The following is a 19,036-nucleotide window of genomic DNA, read 5'->3' as shown; positions in this document are numbered from 1 at the left end:
AATGTTGCCCAATACAAAGATCATACAATGGGGAATATGTAGGGATATTCTTTTAAAAGTAAGAAAGAGACCTGGGAAGATCAGGAGGTGGGAGAAAAAGAAAGAAAAGTGAGTAGGTAAAGGAACAATGCCACTTTTTCAACCATACTTCTACTGTGACTTGCCAATACTACCTCTGAGCTCCCTTGTTAAGTTCTGTGACTAAATGGCATTACGTGACCTGGGAATTAGATACAGCTGTGATAACTGCTTCTGGAGAATCAAAGATGCTTGGCCCCTGATACTCCACATATGCACATGTGATAAGGTATGGTGTAGCATGCAGAATGTACTTCATGTGTAAGAAAAGCCAAGACTGATTAATGCCTAAGTTTGACTGCTGAACCTCTGTACTACACTTTGTTTTTCTTCAACAGTATGGTTTTATTTATTGCTTGCTACTCTGCCAGAAAAAGATCTGAGTGAAGACTTCTATGGCAAGTGAAGGCTGGAGGGGAAGGCAGGCCATGAAGGAAAAATCAGTATATAATTCTTCGTATTTGTCACTGAATGATTGATGTATTCCAAGGTAGCATTTTCCAGAAGATTTGTACATGCTTTCTAGTTTTATTTGCCCTGTGTTTCATAGTATGGTTTTTTGTGAGAAAAACATGTGAGGTACTGCAGAAAGCCTTGCAAACCATCAAGATACCTATGATTTCTCTTATCTGCAAGTCCACTTAGTCTCTGATGGGATTCATTTTGATCGATATAGCTGTGGGTAGGAAATCAGTGTTGGCTCTTTTCTGGATGCTTAAAAATAGTTTTGCATGTTTTTCTCCCTATTTTTCCAGGAGCTATATAAACTGTCTGACCTATGAAAGCCTGGTTCCTCCTTTTTCTCTGTTTTAAAAATGGTCAAAATATTTGACTTCTTTTATGGTATATCTGTAAATCTTAACACAGTGCTCGCCATTCTGTGTGCAGCCAGAACTGCAAGTTTGTGCTGTGAATTCAGAGGAAGGTAATTACCCATGAATAAGTTTTTTTTTGTGGTTAGACAAAGCTACTGAATAGATTTTTACAAAAGTTTAAAGACAGTTTTATTTTAGAGCTAGATTCAGCTCAAGTTCAAACCACTTGAAGTTGTTTGACCAGCTGCTGAAATGAAAATCTGTTTTTGTTGCTGTGGGAGACAAGTTGAGCTGGTAGGTTTTAAAAGAGGTTGTACCATTTTGGAAAGCTATAAATGATCTGCCTATGGAGCTGCTGAAAATTCAGTTCATAGCTGATTCTGGGAATGAGTTAAATTGCACAGTCAGACCCCTGAGAAAGGGCAAGAATGTTTTGACTCTACCCTAGATCTGTGGCTCTTAAATCCTCTACTTCAGGCACCTGGTAGAATTCAGTTCTTAAAGTTAGACTGCCTTGCTTGAGAAAGCAAGTCAAAATTCAAGGCTAGACTTCAAATACAATTAAGAAACTAAGTTTGTTTTCTACTTTCTTGAATTCTTGCTTTGTTTTTCCAGCAGGAACTGATTGGAATGGAAATGCCAACAGCTTTCTCATAAACTTTATAAAAACTCAGTTTGAAAAGTTCAGTCCCTAAAGGTGATGGTACAGTGATGGTTTTGATCTAGGCCATGTTGTTAAGAAAAAGAATGAATGGACACTGCAGGTGAAGAATATACATGTGCAGGAAGAGGCTGAGTTCCTTCTAAAGTTCACTGTCAAGCCAGGAATAATTACAGAATTTGCAAGGATTCTGAAACCATCACCAACGTTGTATAATCTTGTGGGTTATTGCTTTTAGCAATGTAATGTCCACATGTTGACCATCCAATATAAAGAAATATTTTTAGGAAAGTGTAGTCCTTTAGGATTTGCAGTGTCCACAAGCATTCATTACTCAGCACACTTCCCCTGTGAGTCTGTCTGGGAATCCTGATGGAATTCTGAGATTTTAGTTGCAAGGAACCTGAAATAGCATCAAGAGTTTTGTATGCCACATACTTCTGAACTGAATAGAAGGGAAGGAAGGTACTTTCTACAGATAAGGTGGAACAGTCTTAGATTTTAAGGGAGAAAATTCAAAAGTCAAAAAGTGGACATGTAGTGTAGTGAAACGAGTTTAGTGGTGTCGTAGAGGGTTTATTTCCTTTTTCTTTTTTCCAGGCTTTTGTGGTTTAGCATCCATTGCGATTGCTTATAAAAATGCAGAAGAGTATATCATTCTTCTGTATTTTCTGCCTAAACTTAGTTAATCAGAATTTTCCAGATTATAACATTGTTCTTCAACAGAACTTTATATAAAATGGCATCAGGATAAACACAATGCATAAATTTATTTTTTTCCATCACGTATAAAACATGGTAAAAGCTGCGTGAATACATACATATATGGAGTATATTGGAAGCCTCTGCCATTAATTTCAAGGACTGAATCAGTAAGAAGTCATAAGGGCAGTAAAAGGTGAAAATTGTGCGTCTTTTTCCTTTACCAGAGATTATGATTTATGTACTCTGATCTGGGGCTTCAACTTGCAATGTTACAGGAAGTTAAAAGACTGTTTTGTAAACTCCTCTGATAGGGAATTGAAGCGAGGCAAAGAGACAAACAACAATTTCTGTAAACATTTTTTACTCATTAAGCTGTTGTTATTAGTAGAACCAAGCTGTTATTGTTAAAAGAAGGTAACTATTTGCACAACACATTCATTTAGTCACAGGCATTTGCTCACATGCTCACTTGGCGGTTACCTGTGGAGCAGCAGCTAGGAGGCCAGCCCCAGGGGTGTGCTCAGATGTCAGCCTGTGGCTTCATGGTGGGTACTTGGAATGTTCCTCAGAGGGATCTTTGATCCTTTAGGTATAAGTGTAATACTGCAGTCTTCACCTGCATATAGGAGTCACCACCCTCTTGGATGTGGTCCGAGTCTCTTTATCTGTTCATCATAATGGCCTTGGGCAGATTGAACAGACTGTTGATGTCCTGTCTTAGTTATTACAGATTCAGCACGAGTACTAGTCTTCAGAGCTTATCAGTCCCTGGAAATTTTTCATATGCTGTGTTTTCAGCAGGTAATGTTCCTGTCTTTGGCCTGCTGTTTTCTGTTACAACTCTGTCCAAATCCATAGATGCCTGTAGAACACATTTATACAAGCTTATATAGAGGAGACTTCTCTGGCAACTGGATATTTTTGTCCTTTTCCTTGGATCATAGAATCATAGAATAGTTAGGGTTGGAAAGGACCTCAAGATCATATAGTTCCAACCCGCCAGCCATGGACAGGGGCACCTCACACTAAACCATCTCACCCAAGGCTTCGTCCAGCCTGGCCTTGAACACTGCCAGGGATGGAGCATTCACAACCTCCCTGGGCAGCCCACTCCAGTGCCTCACCACCCTAACAGGGAAGAATTTCCTCCTTATATCCAATCTAAACTTCCCCTGTTTAAGTTTTAACCCATTACCCCTTGTCCTGTCACTACAGTCCCTGAGGAAGAGTCCCTCCCCAGCATCCCTATAGGCCCCCTTCAGATAGTGGATGGCTGCTATGAGGTCTCCACACAACCTTCCCTTCTCCACGCTGAACAGCCCCAACTTTCTCAGCCTATCTTCTTCATAACAGGAGGTGCTCCAGTCCCCTGATCATCCTCGTGGCCCTCCTCTGGACTTGTTCCAGCAGTTCCATGTCCTTTTTATGTTGAGGACACCAGAACTGCACACAATACTCCAGGTGTGGTCTCACAAGAGCAGAGTAGAGGGGCAGGATCACCTCCTTCGACCTGCTGGTCACGGTTGGCTTTCTGGATACAGTTTGTTTTTCAGGATATGGTTGGCTTTCTGGGCTGCGGGCGCATGATGAAGCTGGCTCATGTTCATTTTCTCGTTGACGAACATCCCCAAGTCCTTCTCTGCAGGGCTGCTCTGAATCTCTTCTCTGCCCAACCTGTATCTGTGCCTGGGATTGCTCCAACACAGGTGTATGACCTTGCACTTGTCATGGTTAAACTTCATGAGGTTGGCATTGGCCCACCTCACAAGCGTGTCAAGGTCCCTCTGGATGGCATCCCTTCCCTGCAGTGTATCAACCGAACCACACAGCTTGGTGTCATCAGCAAACTTGCTGAGGGCGCACTCAATCCCAATGTCCATGTCACTGACAAAGTTGTTAAACAAGACCGATCTCAACACCGACCCCTGAGGGACACCACTTGTTACTGGTCTCCAGCCAGACATTGAGCCATTGACCACAATTCTTTGTGCGTGGCCATCCAGCCAGTTCTTTATCCACTGAGTGGTCCATCTACCAAATTGATGTCTCTCCAATTTAGAGACAAGGATGTGGTGTGGGACAGTGTTGAACGCTTTGTACAAGTCCAGGTAGATGACATCAACTGCTCTACCCCTCTCCATCAGTTCTGTAGCCCCATCATAGAAGGCCACCAAATTGGTCAGGCAGGATTTCCCCTTAGTGAAGCCATGCTGGCTGTCACTAAGCACCTTGTTGTTTTTCATGTGCCTTAGCATGTCTTCCAGGAGAATGTGCTCCAAGATTTTGCCAGGCACAGAGGTGAGACTGACTGGTGTGTAATTCCCTGGGTCTTCCATTTTCCCCCTTCTTGAAAATGGGGGTTATATTTCCCTTTTTCCAGTCATCGGGAACTTCACCTGACTGCCATGATTTTTCAAATATGATGGCCAGTAGTTTAGCAACTTCATTTGCCAGCTCCTTCAGGACCCTCGGATAGACTTCATCAGGTCCCATGGACTTGTGCACATCCAGATTTTTCAAATGGTCTTGAACCAGATTCTCTCCTCCAGTGGGCCCAAGTTCTTTATTCTCACATTCCCTGCGTCTGCCTTCCAAGACTTGGGTGGTGCAGTCAGAGCCTTTGCCAGTGAAGACCGAGGCAAAGAAGTCATTCCGAACCTCAGCCTTCTCCAAATCCTGTGTAGCCAGTTCTCCCGAAAGCTTCCTCAGGGGTCCTGCGTTGTCCCTAGTCTGTTTTTTATTTGCTACGTACCTGTAGAATCCCTTCCTGTTATCCTTAACATCCCTAGCCAAGTTTAATTCTAATGGATCATAATGGAAGAATCAGGGAAGAAGTTTTAAGTGTCTTTTTGTAACTTTTACTTCAATTACAGTTAAGTAACTTCTGTAATACTGGATGTTTTTTCTTTTTTTTTTTTTTCTAATTCAGAATTTAATACACTTTACAAACCAGTCTGCCCAGAGCTGGAAACAGTGCCAGCAGTTTTAGACATGGAGTATTGCCCATAACTTAATCCCTGAAATTGAATGTATGCAGCAGAACAGAAAAGTCTATTAGTTTCAAAAAAACCCTCTTGGCTTTGGCAATTCAGGCTTCCTCAAGTGAGAACATAGTTTAGATTTAATAGTTTGTGACTTAACACAGTAAATTAATTTGTATCAGGGAGGTGACTGAGCTTGTCTATCATTTCTGAATCATGTGACATTTGTAATGGCCCAGAAAAATGTGCTTTGGAGAAAAAGGACACTGAAATATCTTGTGGTGGGTTCTTCGTGACCCTTTCTTGAACTTCATCTGTCTTTGATAATGCAGGTACGCTCCTTCAAGGCCTCCACAGACAATAAGGTCACTGGGTGCTTTGGAACTCCTGTCTTCCACTGTTTTCATTGCTGTGCCTGCACCTCTTGTTGGGCTAAAAATCCATGTGGAAGTTGGAATTGCTGGAAAACTGGAAGTAAGGTGGAGGACTGAGTAACAGATTAAGGTGAAACAGTGAGGGCAGTTTTTTTGGTGTCTAGTGAATTTGTGTGTCTTGAATACACGAGTGGTCTTTCCCACACAGCAAGTACTTGACCACTGTGTACCGCTCAGTATTCATGCCACACTGTATCTTCTGAATCGATTCTGTTCTGCTCTTTTTGTTCTTTCTGGGATGCTGGAAAACCTGGTGCTTTCAAGGCTGCTGTTGTGCAAGAGAGCACACAGATACCTCATCAGATTATAAAATGGAAAAGAGTGCACTGCAGACAGGTCGGTCCATTATATACATATGTAAGCCCTTATATGTCCTTGGGCTCAAAAATGTATCTAAAAATTATATTTCATTACTAGCATGTAGTTTGCAGTTCATTCGGGTTTACATTACTGTATAACTGGGTGTAATATCTATATATTCAAAATCCGTCTGTCCCTCATGACCAATCACTTTATTTCTGATTTAGTGTCAGTCTAATTTGAAATGTGGCTGATACCCAGTACAAGTTTCTGTTGGATACATTTGTTCTACAAATCTTCTTCAGCTAAACAGTCCTCCTAATTAGTTACTGTGGCATCCTTAGAATATACCCACGTCATATAGATTGACATTTCAGTATGAATTTCAGACATAAAAATCTACCAGAAGTGAGACAGAGCATTTTATAAACTATACCAAGGATTTCTCTTTGAATGTCTTCAGAATAAATTTTGCATAATTTATCCTTTGCTCAGGGGGAAATTTTATTATGAAAAATGACAGGAATAACAAACGTTAATCCTAAACCAAATTAAAAGAACTCCAATGGACCAGAAGCAATAGAATTCAGCAATATTTGTAAAATACATGAGTTTGAACAGTCTGTATTACATAGCTGGAATTACAGGGGTGGTAAGCAGGAAGAAATTGCAATGCTCGTGGTTTAATTGAAAATGGATCCTTCAAGAAATTATTTTCAAATCCTATACTGTTTTTTGACAATGTGTTTTTCCATAAATAAGAGTCTCTGTTTTAAATGTAAAATAGACTTAACTGTGGCTGGTTTTGTTGCCATAATCCTGAAGACAGGATGACTTTTAACATTTGCAAACATTACTAATCATATTAATGTAGAAAAAGGTGTGTAAACTTTTACGTATTTTCCTCTTTTAGACAAAAGGCACATTGTGTGTGCCATAAAGCTTTGTTGTTTTTTTATTATTTTTTTTAGAAATAATTACTGAGTATACAAAAGACTAAAGAATATAGAAAATATGAATTATGCATGTATAGTTCTGTTGTTAATGGGAGTTGGAAAAAATGTCCACCATCCTGGAACATTGAGGTAAACTGCTGGATATAACACATTGTACACTAAGTGACATTTTCCATGTATGGATCAAAAATTATTAGAAAGTAATTTCTTAAACCAAGCGGAATAATGAAATGTACATGTATTAATAGCTAAAGTAGAACAGTGAGTCTATTTTAATAGTAATTCAGGTAGGTTAGGTCAAAGACTAGCTAATCCCCAAATGATTTTGTATGCTTCATTATAGATGTGATAAGAAAGATAGGAATAATACCAATTGAAGTGAGTTAGCTGTAGGAAGTAGAAAACTTGTCAAGCCTGTATTTCACTTCTGACCTCTCAGACCTTATGGGGCAGAGACACAAGAGCATAATGAACACCAGTTACGATGTTATCAAGAAATCTGGCTGGGGCACAGCATTTTTTTCAGGATCATTTCTAAGGGGGTGAGGCACTGAATAACTCAAGGTCAAAGAGAACGGTTCACTGGTTTCTGATCACTTTGTAAAAAGTTGTTTTGCAGAACAAAAGGTAATCTGTAAACTTTGATAGCATGGCAGTTTCAGTGGCTTGGCTTATATATGTGTTGTGGTTATAGGTACACAGATTTAAAGCTTTATGGATTGAATCTCCCAACAAGGATTTTAAATGTACCTTGCTTAGAGTATTTGCTGCCTCTCTCTGGTGCTTTGCCAAGTAGCTCTTTGGAGGAAAGTTAGGCTGGTTGCTGTCTTTAGGTAGAGTGCTCCTAATTCCTAAGTAGGAGTTCTGTTTTATAAAAGTTTGGAGTTTTGGAACTAACCAAAGCCTTTGTAGTTTTGAGAACACAGGTATAGCACAGGGGAAAAGACAGTCACAGCTTTGTTACTGCTCAGAAAACACATGTAACTTAAGTTAAAGAACACGAGATATGTTAGACATGCTGTTTCAGAAAATAAAGCTCCTGTCCTATGGTTTTTACTCTTTGCAAACATCTGTTACGCTGGAGCCTCTGTGCTTTCGGTAATACTGGGAAGAAAAATTAAAGGACTTGCAGAGCTACTTCATTCTTCTCCCAAAGTCTGTCAGAGTTGTAGTTAAATTCTGCCTTGGCTCACAAAGTTTAATGTGGTTTTAATGCTAAATTATTTAATCCATTAGGTACCACACAAGCAGGTAATGTGGTTTTACTGACTTGTTTGGAGGCAAAACAATGTTGCCATTGGTTGTTAGCATGCTCAAGTGTGTGAGATGCTTTGTAAGTTCTAAATCAAATAAGGTTCCTGTGTCAAAAGAAAATAGTTTTATAATTCTGACCAGCAGTATGTAAAAGAGAAATGGGGAAGATGGTAAATGAGGGAAGAGAACAGAAATAAAGACATTGATCTGGTTGCCTTGACACATGCTACTAATTCACTGTGATCATGAAGAAAAGAATATTTGAATGGAAACAGATAAGGGTCACTGTTACAGAAGGTAGCTCCACATACTGGAGGAATTCTACGTGATGGAAACACAAAAACCAAAGCAGGAGAACTTTTCTGATGATATATTGAGGCTGACACCTTCAGTGAAACTGGTAGAATTTGCAGATCTTTCGCAGTATCACTAAGAACCTCAAAGGTGATAATAGACATAATAAAACTAAAAGTCAGGTGTAAAAGAAACCAGTGATACCTTCATATTGGGGAATAATTTTGTCCCTTTTATTCCTACATGAAAAACTGTGAATATTCTATTTAAACTGCTTCTAAATAATCTGTGATATCTCGATGACACTGTAATTGTCCTTCACAGTAAATATCATAGACCCATGATACCGTATTTAAGAAGAAAGCAAACAAGTTTTAGGCAACATTAATATCATCTGAAAGACAGGTAATTATCACCTGAGTATAAGAAGAGGATCACCAGAGAAGTGCAATACACATATGTGCGCCCACAATGTTTAGTATTTGGTATAGTTATTTAATTTATTTATCCCTGGCGCTGTTCAAGGCCAGGTTGGGCAGAGCCTTGGGTGACATGATTTAGTTTGAGGTGTTCCTGCACGTGGCAGCAGGGTTGGAACTTGATGATCTTAAGGTCCCTTGCAATCTTAACTATTCTATGATTCTGTGATTCTATGATTTCTAAACTTAACTTTTCTCTTATCTCCCTGAAATTAAGTGCTACAAACTAAAGACTATGGTTTTAAAATTTAAATCAGTGCATGAATGAGTCATCAAAACCTCTTCCTCTGTAAAACGTGTGTGTGCGCACACATATCTATTAGGGAGCCTTCTGTCCATAGTCTTGTTGTAAGTTTAGGAGGATCTTGCTGGGCTCCCACAGACTCCAGCATGTGAACAGTTGTACACAGCAGTGACGCAGGCAGCACCATTTACCCAGGGAAAGTCCTTCCTTCTGTATTTATAGGGTACTGCTTTGCACTTCCCCAGATGGCCTGCTGTAAAAAATCTCAGCTTCATACACTATTGCTTGCTTCAGTGCACAAGTAGGAAACTGTGTGCAGTTCTCAGGCTGAGGCTGTACTGGTCTTGTTAGTCATATGATACTTACCTCAAATGATACATGACTCTGACTGTCCTTTTGGCAAGCCAATACTGGAAAAGTTTGTGGAGGAATGGTGTATCACTGGCCTGCATGTCAAATGCTCTTGCTCCAAAACTATATGCAGCCAGAGTGAATAAGAATATTGCAAGTAACCCACTGCCAAGAGTAACTTGTTTTAAGGAAATGTTTTGTGGTCACTGAACATAGACTGTATCAATATATGGCAAGCCTGAGAGAAGTATGGAAATAAACTGTGAGTCTGTTGCTGGTATGAGACTCCTTAGAGGAAGAAATACTGTGTGCTAATTTGTATGGTGACTTTGGAAAGACACTTGAAGATAATAAATTTATATATATCCTATAGAGATATGTGAGGGTGTTGTTGCTGTAAATGGAACAGTACAATGGGACAGTACATTTACCTAAGTTCAGAAGGGGGGTTGAGTGTTTTTTAACGTTATTTTGATGGCATTATTGATACAGAATGAAGGAATGGGGAATCAGAATGCTAAAGGGAAAGAGCAGGAAAACAGGGGGAAGAAATGCTGGACTGAGCCAAGAAAGGAGAAATAGGAGCATGAAGCTGCATCAAGGAAAGAAATTCTGGAGAGATGCATGTAAACAGGCAGTTTTTCAGGGACTGAAAATGTCCAGTGTAGGCAATAAAGGAGAAGGAACTTTTGGGCTCCTTATTTTCCTCTGCAGCATCTAGACATGGGGACATGGAGCTTGCTTTATTCTGTGCTTACACTGCTTAAAGGTGAGGTGGGAACCATGATTTTTCTTCATGTAGAAAACTTGTTATTAATGCAGTGTGGTTAATGCCTGTTGTGGGAGTTGAAAGGGTAACTGTTATAGCAGCAAGAATTCCCTGTCCTTTCCATAGTCTCTGTATTTGAAATAGTTTATATTTCTGGTTTTTAGAGACCTCAGTTAAGTTAAACTCATTATTCTAGAATGACACCAATTATCACTAAGCAATCTTAACTCGCTGCTTAAGTAATTTTTAACTCTGTATTCAGAGTTCCTACAAAGTAGTGAAATGCTGGTTTGATCAGATCAGATTTGATCAGATAAGTGTACCGGGCATCCTCAGAATTTTGGCAGCATTTCTTCATGTGCATGTCCAAGAGTATCATTCCATGTTCCTCTGTGTCATGAATTTCAAGCATTTCTGCTATCTGGAGCAGTGTGATTTTGTACAAAAACGAAAAACTTGTACCTTTTGTAGAAAGGTAAGAAACAAACCATAATTTCCTATAGTAAAAAGTGGAAGACTATGTCAGTGTGTTGTGTAAAGGAAGCCGTCTTCATTTTGTCTAGCTGAGCATGTAGTATTTTTGGCCAGAGACTGAGGGTGAAGGGCAAGAGGGTTTCTGTCATAATAGTTTTATTGAGTATTATTAAAGCTATTGCAATAAAATTACTCAAAACCACTTCTTTTGTAATCAAAAAGGATACAAAAGAAATTATCTTCCGTAAGAAAAAGCAAGAATTAGGCTTTATTTTGATTTTGTGGGGGTTTGGGTTTGTTTGGGGTTTTTTTTTTCTAGAAATATATATAAATTAGTGGAGGATTCCAAACTAAAATGCTTTTGTCTACTTCTTGCATGAGTCTACATTAAATTAGGTTTTTAAGAAACCTTTTTAATAATAATTTTGATATCACTTCTCAATTTATCATTGCATTTCTCCAAGTCCTTGTTGTAGTATTTTGATCATTCTCACTCTGTATAACTGTACTACGAAGAAAGAAGTCGTAAGATGATGATGGAATTTGGGTTCTGTTACCCGATGCTTTCATTTGAGTGGGTTTTTTTCCAACTGGAGATAAAAGAGGTATTAATGGGAGTTAGAGGGTGAAGGTTTCTCTACTAAGGGGGATCTTCTCTTTGGCAAAGGCATGTTTGATTGCTGAGGAAGTGTATACTAACAGAAATGTCTTTAATATGCTTCTCTGAGTTTTAAAGCCTCTCAGTAAACTCAGAAAAACAATTCCTGTTAGTTATTACTTATGGTAATTGAATAAAATTACCTATGGTAGAAGTCACCTCATACTGAAAACTAAATATACTGTTCTTGTTTGAAGAGGGACAGTGAGTAAAAAATAATTTTCTGGACCCTTTAGTGGTCATACCTTAAACATAGGTAGGGACCTCAAAGAAGTAGTAATATTAATCTGATACCTTTAATGACTCAGAAATATCTAGCTCTTGAAAATTTGTATTAGTAATTAAAGTTCTTTTATGGCTAAGTTGCTGCATAAGAACATTTTGCTGAAATTAAAACTTCGTAAGGAAAGGAAATGCACAGTTGATTTTGCAGAATGAAAGATTACTAAATTGTCCTATAGTTTCCAGAAGTTAAATACTGCAGTCATGCTACTGTCTGTTTAGCTCCCAGCATGCTGAACAGAGACTACCAGTTTAGTTGGAAAACTACTTTACATGGTTAAATGGCTACAATAAGACAATAGTACAGACTACAAGCAAGGAATTCTTGTAGTTGCCTCCCTGTTTGTTACATGTTTTCAAACACACAATGCTTTGCCTTCCCAAGCAATAAGTCAAGTCAACAAAGATTCTGACATAATAAAGCTTTGAACTTATTTGTGACTCATCCCTGTATTGATGAAATTGGCTTTCTCCTCTCCCTGCCCCCCTCCTTAGGATGCAGCTGAATGTATTTAACGTCTGCTGAAATCACTGAAAGCACTATCATTAATTTCAGTAGAACCTGGATTAAGCACATTTTGTCTTTGAACTTTGCTCTTAAAAGAAGGATTCTTTTTTTTTCCTTTGCCTTGGCATTAAATGGCATACCACCTATTTCTTTTCCACAATCAAGGCAATGAGAGTATCAACATCAAAAGAAATCAAAAAATAATGAATTATTTCTCTTTAAACTTACCTCCTTTAAACCTAATATGCTATTAAGCAAGACTTCATGTACATGCTAGAATAGTAGACAAGTCTTTGCAAGATTGGAGCCTAATTGTCAAGTTTTGTTATCTGTATTCTAAAGCATTATTTATAATTTACTGTGCAGAAATTAAAACAAATCTTAATTGTTTACACATTCCACTGATGTTCCATAGATTAGTGTTTATTATTTATTAAGGATATGTTCTTGACATTGTTAATATATATGTTAATTATTTCCTGTGATATTTAATATCCCTAATCTGCATACACTGCTCTTCATACCTACAGTTCCATTAACAAAGTGGAGAGAGAATGTGTTTGTACCTGCATACAGCTTTTTAAATCAGTAGTTTCTTTCTTTTTCCTTTACCTTTTCTAATATGGTTTATTTATTAATGCTACTTTTCAGAAAAAACAACGAACAAAGGATCTGTCCCAGCTGTTTCATTCATACAGTCCATATGATCATAAGGTAAGAAAAAATATACTGCCTACATTTTTTTGTTAAGACAAATTCCAAACATTCATGTTAACTATGTATCATGTTTAATTCAAAAATGAGAGGAAATTATAAAGTTGAAAGTGCTAGGGTATTCACATTACTTAAATTATGCTATCATATGAATATTTCTTTGTTTCTTCAAGTTAAGCTTTAGAAGTTGCATTGTAAAACCAGTGACTCACATGAACCTCATAGAAATATAATTTACAGACTCACACTAAATCCTTGCAAAGTGACCATATGTGTTACTACATTCCCCTATTTTTCTATTTACAAGCTGTGTTACCCTTTAATATGTTACTTATCCTTTGTGTCAATTAGGCCTGAGATACATGATACTGATGAATTATCTATTGATTCTCGAAGTATCATTGGAAGAGGCTGCTTTGGTAACAACCTGATGGTTGTCTGTGGGGAAGACACATCGTTATAACTTGATCCTTATTTGTAAAGTCTGAAAACTCTGGTGAAAAAAAAAACAAAACAACCTTGTTTATTATATCCCATACTGTAGGGTAAGAAAGAAGGTCACTTCCTTAAAGACATTGCAGTATGAATTTAAGCTGTTAAAAGAAGATTTTTGGAGAACCAAGAGGCAGAGATCACAGCATTTCTGTGCTGTAGCTATGTCATGGGATTTTTGTAGATCTTATGAAAAATTAAGCAGCAGATTGAAGGAGAGTTAAGTAGGTTTGTAAATATTTTAGGGAAGTTCCTCCTATCTTGGATGCATTTTTGGGCATGAGTTTTTAAGCAAGTGCACTAAATCCCTTAACAATTTGTCAGCAGTATGATTTGCTGTCTTTGTTGCTTCTGTTTTGAAAGTGTGTGTGATTTTGCAAGTATCCATTTTGAAAAGGAAAGATTTGAAATATTTTTTTGTTGGACATTTCAAAGGAAAATTTCAAACTTTATGCCTTCTTTTCCTGGCCATATAACAAATAGCTTTACATTGGAAAAAAATAGCTAAGTTTTATGTTTGTGGGAAGAAGTCGGTAGAAATGTGTATGTATGTGCACCTATTTCTGCTTATGGTCATATGCATGTATGCGTGTAACTACACATGTCTATGAGGAAGAAATACATTGTGTAAATATTAATGGATTAAATTTATCAGGTAAATTGTTGCCATGAGAGTTCCATAGCTACCAGCAACTTGAAAATGTACGGTCTGAAAAAACATTGTCAAACAAAAGGTATATAATATAATTTTAATAATGATCTAGCATTTCAAGTTAAATCCATCACTTCAAAGTGTTTTTATATAGATGGACTTGCACTATTTACAGGGATTGGTAAAGCACATATTAAGGGCCTGTGAAAATTGAGAAACATGAAGGATAAAGGAAATCAGTGTGACAGGATTTTGAATGGGATCATTGCCTTTTTGATCTGAAGCATTTTAAAGTAAATGTAATAGTAAGTCAATTAAGGAGAAGTAACTGATGAACCAGAAGCTTTGATATGCCTCTCTGTGTCTAAATTCTCATGTACCAAACACTTTTCATTCATAGTACAAGGAAATTCCATTATTCTTTTATTAGCACTTTTAATGGAGATGGCCATTTGTAACTCCTGCTGCCTTCCTGCTCATATCCTTTGTGGCATTATATCAAAGTATCCTCAAATGATTTTGGCTTCAGTTGTTAAGACTTGTGCACTCTTTACAAATTAGTCATCAGGCAATGTAGAATTGAATATAAATGCTTAGATACATTCCCTTTTGATCTTTGTTTTAGGACCTTTAATAAATTATTAAAAGTAGCACCATTGTTTGACGATTTTTGAAGCTCTACTCTTTTGTTGCTTCCAGCCACATTCTGCATATATATCTGAGAGTAAAAGGAGAAAAAGGACAAATGAAAGTTCATTAAAAAGATGATTTTTCCTTACAGTGAAAGTTTTCCTTCTGCTGAATGCTTCCTATTTGTAGTGGCCACAATAAATTCACTGCAGATTTCTTGCTCTGTGCTTTTAATTTGCACCTCAGCTGCCAATTTCAGAATTATATTAGTTTTACTGTAGTTCTGTTTTTTTTTTTTTATTTAAATCATAGAATCATAGAATAGTTAGGGTTGGAAAGGACATTAAGATCATCTAGTTCCAGCCCCCCTGCCATGGGCAGGGCCACCTCACTCTAAACCATGTCACCCAAGGCTCTGTCCAGCCTGGCCTTGAACACCGCTAGGGATGAAGCACTCACAGCTTCCTTGGGCAACCCATTCCAGTGCCTCACCACCCTTACAGGAAAGAATTTCTTCCTTATGTCCAATCTAAACTTCTCCTGTTGAAGTTTGACCCCATTACCCCTTGTCCTGTCACTACAGTCCCTAATGAAGAGTCCCTCCCCAGCATCCCTATAGGCCCTCTTCAGATAGTGGAAGCCTGCTATGGGGTCTTCACACAGCCTTCTCTTCTCCAGGCTGAACAGCCCCAACTTTCTCAGCCTATCTTCATACAGGAGGCACTCCAGTCCCCTAATCGTGGCCCTCCTCTGGACTTGTTCCAGCAGTACCCTGTCCTTTTTATGTTGAGGACACCAGAACTGCACACAATACTCCAGGTGAGGTCTCACAAGAGCAGAGTAGAGGGGCAGGATCACCACCTTCGACCTGCTGGTCTCGCTCCTTTTGATGCAGCCCAGGATACGGTTGGCTTTCTGGGATGCAAGCACACACTGAAGCTGGCTCATGTTCATTTTCTCGTCGACCAATACCCCCAAGTCCTTCTCTGCAGGGCTGCTCTGAATCTCTTCTCTGGCCAACCTGTAGCTGTGCCTGGGATTGCTCCGACCCAGGTGTAAGACCTTGCACTTGTCATGGTTAAACTTCATAAGGTTGGCATTGGCCCACCTCACAAGCGTTTCAAGGTATCTCTAGCAGAAGAGTTGATTTTCAGGGAAGTTTGATATTTTGTAGATAATTTTCAGTAAGCTTGAAAAGAAGGTGTTATAATGACTTTGTCAATGTGTTGGTGAGGCAGGATGATGGCACAAATGACATGAATTACTGGCTTCTGGGATTCTTGGTTGATTAAAAGGTTTTTCTCTGAGAATTTTTCCAGAGTAGAAGAGAGATAACAAAGGATAAGTTGGAGCTTTGTAGCAATAGAACATGTAAAAGGAAGTTTGTGAACTAGAGTGGCTGGAACAGGACTGTCTGCTGAGATTTTACAGTACTTAGTCCTTTTATGGTGGGATATCTTAAAGAAAAGAGAAAATTCAGTCAGAGATAGTACTCTTTCTTCCAAGTTTGTGAGTCACACATGAAACCGGAAAGTGATGTTTTGATGGAGAAACTATGCTAGTTTTACTAACCTTATTATTATTTTAGTCAGGAAACAAATAGCTATTAGAAATAGTAGGTATTCCTTGAGTTTTTTCCTCAGTATATATGCTTGTCTAGTGCAATTTACTGCATCCTGAAAGACATCTTAAATGTTTGTGGTTCTACCTTCCCAGGTGAAAAGCCATCTTTTTTATGGGGAGGGGAAAAGCAAGGATTTCCTTTTCCTTCCACTTCCAGGTGTTGAGTCTTGTCTTGTATCTAGTGAGGCCTTGATTCAGCAGCAGAGGGGGGCAGAGCTTTTAAATTCTTGTATGCAGAAGGGGTGGAAAAGTGGGAGATAGTCTGCCCCTGCTGATAGCAGGGGAGGAGTAGTTGACCTACTGTATTCTCGAATACCTAAATATGTGTAGTTTGGCATCTAGTAGTCCTTCTCATTGTTCAGATGAAACTATACAACAGCAAAACTCAAAACCTGCAATTTGTTTTATACTTATCCTATCCAGGGGAATCTGATCCTCTTCTCTTTCACCTGTGCCACCATAGTCCTTACAGAGCCTCCAACCACAGAACTTGTCTTTCAGCTACTGTGCCACTGAAAAACCTCTTTGTACCATCAAGTCTTGAACACCTGGTGAATATATTGAATTCTTGATGTCAGACACATACAAAAAGATCATTCCAATTTGTTGTTAAAATGAATAACTTACAAAATTTGTTCTTTCCAAAAGTAAATAATTATTCAGGAGATGTTGAGTTATATCTTGATTATGAAAGCTGTACCATGTGGATGTTTGATTGCCATTTGCTCATACTTACTTCGGTTAGCATATATAAAAATATATAGGACTGTACTTGCAGATGAAGCCATTCATACTTCTGACATACTTTTTCCTGTGTTTATGTAGAGTATGTATTTATTAGGAGTATGTGTAGTCTAGCTTTCTTGAGAGTGAAATTCTGACTCTAGTTATCAATTGAACAGCTTTTTCACTTATAGGTAGTTTATCTTTTTTTAGGATCATCAGAAAATAAGATAAAAATTACATCCTTATAAAGCTGTACCAACAACAGGTTTAGTGATTTAAAATTAAAAAGAAAATAGTTGAGGAGTGATCTTTTTACCCTTAGCTATAATCTGGCAAGATTTCTATTAGCTCATTTAATGAAAAATTATGTTTGCACACAAGTAATTTCTGCTCTGTTTATTGTGTGTACACTGTGAGGTTCCACACAGCCCGTAGCAAAAACTTTACTCTGTCTGTAGTGGATGTTTAACTCCGTTAGTATCTTTCTCCCAAAAGATGTTTACCCTTTAAAACTTCACCCATTTCTTTTTAAAGCTGTTAAGGCAGTTGTGATATGAGGTTAACTGGTCAAAACAACAGGCTTGAGAAGCTTATTACAAGCTTCAGGATACACTATGCATCAAGTGTCCAAATTCAGCAGCACATAGCCCTAGTTCCTTTTCTTCTTTTTGTCAGATGGGTTAAGTATTCAGCCTAAACCTAGAGCAGTTGTTTGAAACTATAAGCCTCAATGTATGCCCTGAAAAGGAATGGTTTTACATATAGTAAACACAGTATAGGAGAACTACTATTCATTTTGCTGCTGTGCCTCATTGAAGAGGATAGCCAGAGACCTTAGTGCATGTCCACACATGCCTCTGGCAGCCTTCTGCTGTTACAGTGAGAAATCCTCTGAGAGTTGTGCTTAAAACTCAGCACAAGTTGTGCTTAAAACTTTGGATTCATTTCTGCCTTTTGCAGTCTGAATCTCTTGCTCAACAATGGGTCATGATCTCTGAAAAAGTAAGGCCATGTCTTAGAGCATTAGTGTTTTAGCATGTACTCTCTCCAGCCGAGTAAGAAATAAAGTCTGTGTGATTTGAAAAGAGGTTTTTGAGAAATGTTTTTCCAAGTTGAAAGTGCTCAGGTTTAAAAACATAAATTTCTGTTTCAAAATTTACTCTGATGCAGTACTGCTAAATAATTGTAAACTCCTTAAGCCTCATGCTTTAAAATGTTCTTTTTTTTATGTGTTCTGGAATGTTAAAATACTGAAAAAACTAAAGCCTCATAGACAGTGTCTGTGTGACAGCTAAGTTTTTGGACCATTGTATTAAGATACACAGTGAAATAACAAAAAGCTTTCTTTTTTGTTTGGTTTGGGGGGGTGGGGTTGGGATTTTTTTTTTTTTGGGGGGGGGTGTTTTTCTTATTTTTTGGTTTTGTGGGGGCTTTTTTCCTTGTCTAGCTCTTAACCTGGTGATCAGTTCTGGGAGGCAGGGGGTGACATTCTGTATTCCACTGGCTTTAATAAAGTTGATGTGTGCATAATTGGCTCAAGAAAGATTAATAACAAGATTATGTATGATCATCCTAAAAATTATGGTTCTAATGGCTGCTGTCACAGACTTACCACGATAATTGTTTTCAACCACTTATTTCAGTAGTGCAAGACTTTCACCAGTTTTTAACAGAAAATATATAATCCAAGGTCACCATCCTTAAACTGTGGTTATAGGGCTCCTCTTTCTTCTGCTGGGTTCAGTTGCTCCTCTGGAGAGTTTGAGGCATTTGTAAGTCAGAAAAAATAGAAAATAATATTACCACACATTGAAGGAGGCTGTAAGTAATGAAGGTATAAAATTGGTTTTGTAATGAAGCAGTCAGGAACTGCTATCAAACAGGTAGGATCTCTTTTGGCACTGCTTATGGAGGCATATCTGTATGGTCTAAGTGATTTCCATTGACAGTAACACA

The 19,036-nt window shown here is 38.2% G+C and overlaps 1 protein-coding gene across 6 annotated transcripts in view; it reads left to right on the top strand.

Annotated features, from left to right (window-relative positions):
* Nucleotides 1-19,036, top strand: part of CDKAL1 (CDK5 regulatory subunit associated protein 1 like 1) — a 394,159-nt gene that overhangs the window by 292,594 nt on the left and 82,529 nt on the right. For all 6 annotated transcript variants that reach the window (XM_065667220.1, XM_065667223.1, XM_065667218.1 and 3 more), the window contains one exon: nt 12,895-12,957. In XM_065667220.1, the coding sequence (XP_065523292.1) occupies nt 12,895-12,957 (63 nt within the window). The remainder of the gene's footprint in view (nt 1-12,894; nt 12,958-19,036) is intronic.

Source organism: Lathamus discolor, chromosome 2, assembly GCF_037157495.1.
Source record: "Lathamus discolor isolate bLatDis1 chromosome 2, bLatDis1.hap1, whole genome shotgun sequence".
NCBI classification, from domain to species: Eukaryota; Metazoa; Chordata; class Aves; order Psittaciformes; family Psittacidae; genus Lathamus; species Lathamus discolor.
This window is presented reverse-complemented; position numbering and strand designations above follow the sequence as displayed.